This window comes from Chiroxiphia lanceolata, chromosome 1, assembly GCF_009829145.1.
Source record: "Chiroxiphia lanceolata isolate bChiLan1 chromosome 1, bChiLan1.pri, whole genome shotgun sequence".
Lineage (NCBI taxonomy): Eukaryota > Metazoa > Chordata > Aves > Passeriformes > Pipridae > Chiroxiphia > Chiroxiphia lanceolata.
The window spans coordinates 25,350,455-25,361,751 of NC_045637.1; the positions used below are offsets into that span (position 1 = coordinate 25,350,455).

At 37.8% G+C, this 11,297-nt stretch overlaps 1 protein-coding gene across 1 annotated transcript in view; it reads left to right on the plus strand.

Annotated features, from left to right (window-relative positions):
- TRIQK (triple QxxK/R motif containing) overlaps positions 1-4,314 on the plus strand; it is a 62,005-nt gene extending 57,691 nt beyond the window's left edge. The window contains exon 4 of the mRNA XM_032710996.1: positions 1,744-4,314. Within this exon, the coding sequence (XP_032566887.1) occupies positions 1,744-1,857 (114 nt within the window). The 3' untranslated portion in view covers positions 1,858-4,314. The remainder of the gene's footprint in view (positions 1-1,743) is intronic.
- Positions 4,315-11,297: the final 6,983 nt, after the last annotated feature.

Consider the following 11,297-nt stretch of genomic DNA (forward strand, 5'->3'; position numbering starts at 1 on the left):
AACAGCCTCAACAAATTTCCAGAAGCAATTTTAATGAGGTAAAATAAATTTAAAGTACATCTCAATTAATCATCCATATAAAATGTAAAGCAAAGGTTTCTATAGAACAAGAAATATGCTCCTATAGAACATACGCCAACTAGGCAGTAATATTTCAAAATTTATTAGGTGGCATATGTTGAATTATTGATCCAACATTCTGATAAACTATATAAATGCATTCATGTAAATGCAAATGAAATGCTGTTCTATAGAAGAATGCCAGATTATGGGCTAGACTTTAAAAAATGAAATGCACAGTTTTAACTCCTTCATGGCAGTGGACAAACAAAGCTGATCACAAAGCCACCACCAATGTAGAGATAGTGGATAGGATTCATCCTACAGTGCACAGTAGAGGTACTATCTACACTCTCTTTCTGGTCTAAGGGAAGAAATGGGCATTTTTGGGAAGAATTCACCTGGCTTCTCCTAGAGGACACAGTGAATCTTACACCAGAGGGTCAGATTCTGTCCTTGCATGGTAAACAGTGTCTTGTCTCAGTGAGGTGTAGGCATCTCCTTTCAGTCCCACTGGTGCAGAGTAGGTATCATGTGGCGTCTCCAGTACCAATTTAGATTAGTTGTTATAAACTCACTGAACTTTCTTCTCTCCTTTAAAGTGTAGAGCAGAATTGTTCTGATGTAGTTGTTTTATACCTTAACATGAAGCAGAGATTTGGAGCGGAGGTTGTTCCTTCTTTCTGTAAAGGGAAAATGGGGTTTGGAAGTACAAACTAACATGTTCCTTTGGAGAATCTCAGTGCATGATTTTAAAAATACATCATGATTATAAGGAAAATCTGAACTAGTGTAAAGTGTGCTTTGCCTTACAGAAAAATAAATCTTAAAAATGTGAAATAGTGTGACTTTGAAAGAAGTATTGTTATAAAGGAGATGATCATTTATTATGAGATCTAAAGTCAGAGCTTAACAGAGTCCAGCCTTAAAGATGATAGGCAGTCACATAATGAGTATGACGTGTAGTACAAAAACATTTTTCTGCTTCTGAAAGCTGCTATAAATCATGTATACTTTGGAAGACTCTTTTATGTTAATTAAGGAAGATGCAGCAAGTTGCAATATTTTTATGGGAAGAGAGGCAAGTGCAAGTGCAAATTGTTGTGCTTTTTGCCTTATTGCAGAGAGGAAGGAAGAAAAGTTCCAATTCTGAAGGATTTTGTAGCTCCATATTGTAATGTACGCCAGGAGGTTGGGAGGTAGAGGTAGCAATTTTCATTGACTTCCACCATACTGTGTTTGCTTCATTAAAAAATTACAAATTTGTTGGCAAAAAGCAGTAACATATTGCTAGAAAACATCAAAATTCACAGTGTAAATTCATAACTTAAATTTGTGTTCAAAACTGTGGTTTGTGAATTCTGTCTTTTAAAAAAGAAGGAATAGCATAATAAAAGGATATAAAGCTCCTATTTCTAGGTCAGACTAAAGATTTTTAAGCCAAATATCCTCTTTCTGGCAGTATATCAGACTCACCAAAATCTTTATTAAGTGAGTGGATTTTATAATATTTGAAATGATAATCACAAAGAAGAAATCACTAAAGCATCAATGCCTTATGCGGTTATATATGTCTGATATTATTTTGATGTGTATTATAGAAGGGAAATAATATTTATTCCTGATTACTCTGAAAATATGATGTTATTTCTAACACATTTTGTTTTTCTTTTATTTCTACAGGAAGTTGCCCTTGTCCTTGCAGCTATACTGGTATTTTTGTTGGCTTTCTATGCTTTCTTTTATCTTAACATTTCCAATGAAGTTGACCTTGATCTGGATCCAGATGAAAACTAGCAGATGCAATGAATTTATCATCAAGATTTCTTCTGCTTCAACAACACTGCATAGGAACACACAGTCCCTTCACTGTGAGACCGTAAATGATGCCATTTCTTGCAGTCCAAATTTGTAAGAAAGTTTTGCAATACGTCAGTCACTTCTACATTCTGGATCTCCAAAATAAGAACACTTATGCCTGGCCAAGTGTATTTGATTAACACCAAGGCCAGGAGCAACAGTATGATACATGAAATTTATTGTTTACATTATTTTTGTCTCAGGCAGAGAACTCTGATGTCAAAAGACAGGTGCTATTATTATCATGGATATTCATGCTGACTTCACAGGAGTGTCTGCCTTGACCAAACTTAGGAATCAAAGCTTCCTAATAACTAAATTAGTTTTCTTTTCCAAAAGAAAGCAGAAATACCAAATAAAAAGTCTTTCATTTAAAATATATCAAAACACCCTCATCCTCCCTCTCCCTTTTAATCTTTCTTGGGCATGTGTACACACGCGCGCACATGAAGATGGAAGAAATTGTAGGGGAAAAAAATCCTTTTAGAAGCAGTCTGTCACCTTCTATATGGACTTAATTTTATGTCATCCCAGATTCTGTGTGCTCATATATCTGCAGTAATCTTTTTCATTCTTTTGCCAACTGTTCAGCACACATGTGTTCTGTTAGAAATGGCACCTGGATGACAGAAGCTCTAACATTCACATATGCTTCTGAAACACAGTTCTTTGCTCCTGTGCTGTCTGAACTAGTGTAAATAGAAAGTTCAGTTGATGTTGGTTTTAATTAGTATATTGGTCTATTATTAATATAAAGTCAAAATTGTATTTTAATTATACTCTTCCTGATGGTTGTGGTATCAACTTGCTCTACCCGTTAGGGGAATGTTGTAAAAAAACGTTCCTTTCCAGCTATACAATCATTTTAATCATCAAACTAATGTAAGAAGTTGTAAGTAATAAGAAAGCACTTTTTTTTCCAGGTGTACTAATAATTGGGTAAATCTTGTCATGCTTCAGTTCTTGCAAAGTACCTTTCAAATTATGCACTGTAGATAACATTTCTGATCCCTTTGATAGCCACAGGTCGCTTTAAGGAGTTGGTATGTCAGAGCAACTGCAAGGAGCTTTAGAATTCTGGCTTTATCCTGTTCTTCTTCGAGTTTGGCATATAACTAAGCTTGTGGATGTAAAGGTTCAGCTTTGAATCCTTTAAACATGTGGTCAGTCTTTGTCTGGTTCAGATTCAGTTTGATATCAAGAAAAGCGTAGAGCCATTGGTGCTGAATGTGGCAAGGAAGTTAGGCAGACTGACTTCTTGAAAAGTTTTCATAATTTTAAAGTTTTATTAGCGAACTAGCTTCACTTTACCTTTGATACAAATTTCAGGGCTGAATGTTAGGTTTAATTGCAACTGAGGTATTTACTGTCTTGTTCCCGAGATGCCTGACTAAGATTTCTTGTAGTGATTTTGAAGACAAAGGGATACAAATCACAGCAAATATTATAATGGAAAATATATTTCTTTTAAATTGACACAGTCTCGTTATCACCACTTAAGAAACTTAGATCAGTACAGTTAATTTTTAAACCATACAGTAACTGTGAGCATATACATTATGAGTCTCTAAGGATTCACTTATCTGTCATACTCCTTACTCACTTTATGCAATGCAAAACAACTCCTCTAAAAATTAAGAGTACAACAGTCTTCCGAGAAGAACACAAAAGAGAAACATGTATGTGCAAATATTTCTCTTTTTCTAATTATGACTCCTACAGATACAAAATTCTAACATGTATGCATGCATGTGACTTATAGTCTGCTACTACTTGCACACATGACCACACGCATAGCAACATGTTGAATTTATGGTGAAACATTATCTGACACATGACCTAACTTTCAGTGGAGGGAAAAGCGTATCACAAGCTGTCTGCTCGGATGTGACATGCCTTTTGCTTCACCAATGCCCCACCACATGGCACAGAAGCTGCACACCTTTCCTGTTACTTTACATTAGCAATTTTCTTGTTCTATAAGATACTGGAAGGATTGCTTTCTTAGTATCTGCATAGAGCTCTCTGGGTGATGCATGGCCTGAGAAAGATCTGTAGTTACTCCCTTCACACAGGTTGTCTTGTAACCTGCTCTCTGAATCAGTTATGATAACAAGCAAGCAGTTCTTACTGTCAAATTTATTAACATGAAGTTCCTAGAACAGGAAGATTGCCTGTCCCATAATTATGAATCAGACAAAAACTAAAGCATGTATATATATCGTGATTCTAGCAAGTTCCCTAATGTGCGGCTTATGAATCTGTATTGCCCACAAGTGCCATAGTTTGCAGTGTGTTTGCTTTGTTTAGATTAGGCATTTTCATTTACATGAAAGATCATAGACTTGTAGAATGGATCATAGAATCATAGAATGGTTTGGCTTGGAAGGGACCTTGAAGTTTATCTAGTTCCAACCCCACTGCCATGGCCAGGGACACCTTTCACTAGACCGGGTTGCTCAATGCCCCATCCAGCCTGTCCTTGAACATTTCCAGGGGTGGGGCATCCACAACTTCCCTGGGCAACCTGTTCCAGTGTCTCATCACCCTCAGAATAAAGAACTTTTTCTTATGTCTAATCTAAACCTCCTCTCTTTTTGTTTGAATCTATTCGCTCTTGTACTGTCACTACATGCTCTTGTAAAAAGTCCCTCTCCATCTTTCTTGTAGGCTCCCTTCATGTACTGCTTAGGTAAACTGGACAGACTTTTATTCTTTGTATGTAGAAATACATGGTAAATATTGCAGCAAATACACTTTTTTTCTTATCAGTACAATAATTTCTACTGGGACATGTGGTTTAATTTGCTCTTAATTATATCTGAGATTGAAACATGCCTCTTGGGGTTTGGATCATCTATCTTTGTATGAGTTGCTCAGTGTCTATTTTATTAATAAAGAATTTTTTACTATTTTGGTTCTCTTATTAATGTTGAACACACTGAATTATATATATACATTTGAAAGGAAAATAAAGCAATCGAAACAGCACAGTGTTCAAAAGTGAGCAGTGATATCAGTTTTAGAATATCTGGATTATTTTAGGCAGTTCTAGCCCCTAAGCTCATATTAAAACTAAATGTGGCCTATGAATACTTAAAAGACAATGAAGAGAGCTTCCTTTGGCACGCTATCCAATACCAATAGAGCAAGGCTCTTTCTCCAGGCATGGTTTATCCATGTAGTTCTATCCCTTCAGACAAATTGACTTTATTATAAAAGTAATACTTTTATACACTTGTTTCAGAGGAAGATTGCTGATCAAATTCTTTACATGGCAAACTTGGCTTAATGGGGCAGGTTTTCTCAAGGATATTCACCTCTAGGGGAAGAGTAGACATCAGTAGTGTTGTTGTCCTCTGCTTGTGGAGTAAACTGAATTTCTTTCCAGCAGAGGTTGTGGAAGAGATGCCTATACTGAGTCCTTGTGCTGTGGGTGGGAGCAGATGTCCTGTCTGGAAGAATCTCTGGCTATGAAGGCACAATAGTCTTCCAGCAGTGATTTTACTCAGTTAATCTTTCTTTGGTGGTTTTCCTTTTCTCTTTGATCCTACAAAAGCAGAAGCAGCATGTAGACCATCTCAGTGAAGAACCCTCAGTATAGCAGTTTTACTAGTGCTTCTACTGAACCTTGCCAAGGAAAGGCTCTAGCTCTACTACCAATGTCTCTAAATATATTTTACTGGAAGCTTAGGAGGCATGTTAAGCATTTTCCTAGTAGACTCTAGAGATACATTTGAACTTTTCTTGAAGAATGCTTAAGTTAAAGTTCACTGTTGCATATCATTTACACATCATGTGATTCAGGATCAGTCATAGCTCCGTCCATGTGTCAGCCAGCTGTAGCAGGGACAACACTGTAGACTGTGAGATTATGGCAGAACACATAACTGCACATAGCCACAGCATGAGCAGACTCATCTGTTTGCTTAGGTGTCCTCTGGAGTAGTTGACCTAAAATTAGACAATGCTACTAAACTGTCCTAAAGAAAAACAAAGTGAAAGCCCTACAAAACTGCTCATACCATTTCCATGAAAATTGCTACCAAGGAAGAGGCTTATCTGCTGAGTTAGGGCCAGGTTTTGAATGCTGCCCTTTCAAGGAGGAAAATGTTGCTAGCAGCTCCCAGTAGAGTGATAAGTGATGTGGGATTGTGTCTGTAAGGCACAATTGAGCCAGTTGGTGAAGGCCAAATGCATTTAGGACCGTTCTCTGTAAAGGACTGTACTTGAAATGCATAATAGGCAAGTTAGGGTGCCAACAAACAGGATACTACAGATCTTGATTGCATTTCAAGTTTTACTTACAGTAGCGTAATAATTAGTGGTGCTTATGACTAAGTAACAATATGGCACATCAGTAAGACACCAGAAATGTGATGTTGGAACTGCTTCTTAAAAGATTTTACAGTGGATTATGCCTGTACTTTGGGAAATGAAGCCATGAGATGAATAAACTGGCAAAGATTGTCTTACAGTATTTTTCCCTGAAAGAGCCGATGGAGATATTTTGCAGTACTTTTCCCCATCATCCTCTTAGTTTTATGTAACGCATTTTTGTAGGTGTATTTCTACACTTTCCCAAGAGTGAAAAAAATATTTTGCTTGTAGTTCATCAATTCATTTAATTGACAGAATCCTCTACTCATCCTTTTATTCCCCCTTAATCACAATCAAATTGGTGGGGAGACAGCCAAAATGTTAGGTACCAGTGTCTCTCAAGCAGATGTCACACCACTATTTTTTAGCTCGTTTAAATGAATAAACATGTTAAACTGTGAAGTATTACATTTTAGATTTTTTCATTAAAAAAAATGGGACAATCTGTTTACTGTCCTTAATTGAGACAACAATCCTGGCGGTTGCCAGTTTTGGCAGTTGTAATGATGAACTATAAATATTGGGACAAATTAACTAACTGATGATTGTGGAGGATAGTTCAAGTACAATTCTCATTCTGAATGAACAATTTTTTCAGTGCTATATTTTTTCTAACTTCCATAACTCTTATATTTGTTTTGCATGTTAAAACAACAAATAAATACCTGACTAGTCAATCAATAGGCTTGATTATGTTGTCTTATGCTTGATAACTAAAAACAGCAGATAAATGCTGACCACCCTGGACCACAGTTCATGCTTTGCCCAAATTCTCCCTAGCAAGTGTGTGTTCAGGTCGATTATAAATGTGAACTACAACATTTTGCTGAATCATGGAAAAACTGAGCAACATACAGATCTTCAGGACTTTGCCATTTCACAAAGAGATTGTAGGAATTTAAAAGAGTGCAGCCGAAGGAGGTGAGTATGGAGTTTGGAGTTTGGTGACAAACTGGTGTCATTCTCCTATCGCAGTTCCTCCAGAAACAAGAGTGGGAGAAAATAAAAGTAAAACAGCCAATTCTTGCAGGAGACAGCCACCTCACAACTCACCATGTTGCTCAAGAGCTAATTCTTATATCAAATCAGACCTACCACAACTACTTATTTTTCATAGGACATTAAAAGGGCAAGGAGGAGATAAAGGTGTCTAGAGCAAAGCAGCTTCTCCTTGGATGGATGGTTCATTTACTTAAGTAAGAAATAAACAGGATTTGGGGGATTTACGCTGTCAGGTTAATTGCTGCTGCCTTCATTATAAAAAAGTCACATTATGCCAAGTTAGAGTAGCTTTGTGTGGCTGTTACAGAGTTAAACATAAATGTACTAATAGTGAGAAGGTATGCATTTCTGTAAGGCACCTCCTTCTCCTGTCATAGTATCAGCAAAGAGGAGGAACATGGAGGGAAATGGCAGGGGTGCCCTTTTGCTGATTCTGCACTCCTAAAGCATCGCTCCTGCTCTGTGGGGAGCTGCTCGTGTTTAGAGTAGGACTGCAACCCTGGATTGCTTTGGAGAGGCTACAAAAAGAACAGAGCAGAGCTTAACCTACAGGGTGAGTCTCCTACCATCACTGGTGCCTGATTTGTTACAACAAATAAATAGAAGCTGAGGCGTTCAGCCTTTTTACTTTTATTTATTAGGTTCTCAGGGAGGTGCCAGAAAAATTGTCTTTTGTTATCCTTTTGAAACTCATTTCTGCATAGTTGTTTCCCTTATTGTCTGTGGGACTCCTTTTCAGTCAAGGAATGCCACACTCATGCCTACTTCTTTTGGTAGTATCATGCCTACTGCATTATCCTTTTGCAAGGAGGCACTGGGGAGTGACCTGCTGTCTCCCCTGCTTTTGCATGGCTGAAACTGAAGAGGCCTCAAGTAGCTATTACTGTGTAATATAGTAAGACTTGCTCTGGTTTGGCAAGGGCAGCAAATTCTGAATTCAGGGCAGCTTTATTTAGCCTTTCCTGCTGGAGGAACCTTCAGAGCATCAAGCATGGTGAAAGTCAGGTTTTTGCCTACTTCTCTTTTGATGACTTACTTACTTCTCATTTAAAAGATGAGCTAAGGTGCTAAGTTCTACTTAAAGCAGAACTGTTGTAACAATAGTATCATGGGGTTTTGCTGCCCTAAAGAGCTTGTGACTGTTCATTCTTAAAAAGCAGGTGACCATATTTGTGTTTTTCTGTTCATTAATCATAGCCTTTCTTGAGTTACTTTTCTCAGGCAGTACTTTATCTTTGTTCCACTCTACCACTAAACAGAAAAGAGAGTAGAGCAGCTTCTTCAGATCATTACCAAAGACACAAATTAATTTAAATTAGGCAGTGTATGTGGGGGACATTTTCCCAGTGCAGTATATAGATTTTTATGTTGAAGAGCAAGCCTGTTCACATGAACGTTTGTGAGTTCACATTAAAATAAGACAAGGTATAAACATGATTGTGTGACATGAGAATATGTCTGAATTTTTTATTTTCTCATAAACTGGTCATCAGCTGCTTTTAATTAATAGACAGTGGCCTTTGTAGACAGTGGTACAGTTTGGTCAAATGCAGCTTCTCATCTGAAATGTTACAGAATGATAATTACATCCTCTTGGTTAAGTGGTGCCTCAAAATAGGAATTCTCATAATACATATGACTTTTTCCGAAGACTGTGATGCTAAAATTTGGTAAATTCTCCATAGAAATATGAGATGTATGACTTCAAAAAGAGTAATAATTTTGAATTTTTTCCTTGTCTACGAGTTCTGCCCTCTGTATTAGGAAATTTTCAAGTCAATATCATGATAGAGTGGGAAATGCCTGAAGGACAAATGCAAGGAGTGAAATAAATGCTCAGGAGACTGCATTATTCAACATGCATTATTCAACCTCTTATGTACACACCTTTGTGACTGGGCTGTGTCAGTGTTATGGAGTGATGGAGGGGCAACACATCTGAGACAATCTACTTTGTTTGTGACTGTAGCACCCTCAAACCCACATTAGCAAGTGTTTCTTGTACACTGTAATATGCTCCTATACACAGAAGAGATGTCTCTTACTAAATTAATTCTTATCTACAGAAGAAGATAAGTTCTATTTTATATGTCTTCACAGATAGAAGAAAGAAAAAATGCTCCCCATGAGCCAGGGCATTTGGAAACAAAAATCATTCCTGCAGTACAGGAGTTGGGCACAGACATAAAACATTCTCAGTATAAAAGATAATACAGATATAGAAAGGAAGTTTTCATTGATCCACCATTCCTTACAGTACAGATCTCTAGAACAGTTTCCACAAATCTATTATTTCCGCTATTCCATCACTAGTTTGGGGAATCAACATTGCCAACTCAAAATGAAAAATGATCTTTTATTTCCCAGAACTTAAACAAGAAAATTAAAGTATCTTTGTTATTCAGTTCCTTTGAAAGGGTCTACCAGAGGGTATGTACCATAATGTGTAACTCAAAGTGATGTAGAATAACAGAAAGAAATTATAACTGACTTTTAACCTAGCAGCTAACTATGGAGCTGGCCTGGGGGCCTTCAGCATTGCCTTGCTGCTTCCTTGCAAAGCCTTAAGGAACAGATCTGTCCCATCCACTCATCAACATTTATCTCAGTTACTGTCTTAGTTTTCCTGTCCTTTGCAAAGAATTAAAACTTCAGGGTCATTGGTCTGGAGAAGGCTGGATTTGATCTTTGCACCTAGATCAGGCCTTCCAGCTGGCTCAGATCAAGGCTCTTTGGCAAATTTCTTCCAGAGAGCCGTAAGCAGTTTGAAAAGAGTCTGTGTACTCTTCCATCAGGTTAGCAATGAGATAACACAAGTTGAAGACACTGAAAAACTGACACAGCCTCCCTTGGAGAGAGAAGTATTTGCTGAGGTTGTCTGGCAGTGGGGTACCAGATATGTCAAGCTCTGTGTGAAGGGAGGAGTGAGTCTGAGCAGACAGATCTCAGGATGTCAGCAGGGACTTGATGCAGATGTTCTGCCAGGTGCTGCTTCTTATGGGCTCCCTCCTCCAGTGGCACAAACCCAAGAAAACTTATGAGAGGACTCCAATGCAGTCTTTTCATAATCCTTAGCATGAGACAGGCTTCTCATGATCTTGATTCTTACCCCTAAAAAATTGTTCAATTTATTAATAACTCAGGATTATAGGAACTACAAGCGCTAAAATAAACCTTCCTTAGCCTAACAGCAAAGGTTCATTTGTAAAGCTTCACAAAAGCCCAGGCACATTACAGATAAATAAGCAGTTTAATTCTTGCAATGAGGAAATTGATGCAGCTGGATATGAGAGGAAAAAAAATACAAAACAAAAAACCCCATTTCAATAAGAAATATGTTAATTCTGTTCCAGAGGACCTACAGAGGCCCTAGCTCTGGTGGGGTCTGAGGAAGGAGTCATGTACACTAATGATGTCTCCTTTCATCCTGTGCTAGTAATAGGGTAACACATCTTTCCACCCAGCCAACAGGAATACTTTAATTAAGTAAAACAGGATTACAAAACTCCAGGCTACCTAACTGCCCTAGTTTAGAGAGCTGCAGAAATAAAGCTCTCAGTTCATTAATTTATGGCTTATATAGATACCCCACTATTACATGCCTCACAGCCAAATATCAAAACCAGATCCACCAGCAACATATTCACGCTCTGTCAAGTTCTCCTTTGTCTCAGAAGTCTCAAGGAATACAGAGACTGTCACATATGTGAGAGATTTTGTATTATGTTGCTCCTCTCACAAGGTGTTCCTTGACCTTAGCATGGGCTGAGAGATGAAGTTGGCAGGCTAATGAGGAGGAAAAAGAGGATATTCTGTAAAACCCCTCTTTTATGGTAGTCTTAATTATTTAGAGGCAGACATCATAGCCGTCCTTGGAAGTGGAACTGGGATAAAGTACTCTGGGAAAGACACTGTTCTTCTTTAGAAGGCACAGTGAAAAAAGCTTTGGGCCATCTATGCCCAGTGGACAAATAATCTGTGATGTGGAAGGCTGA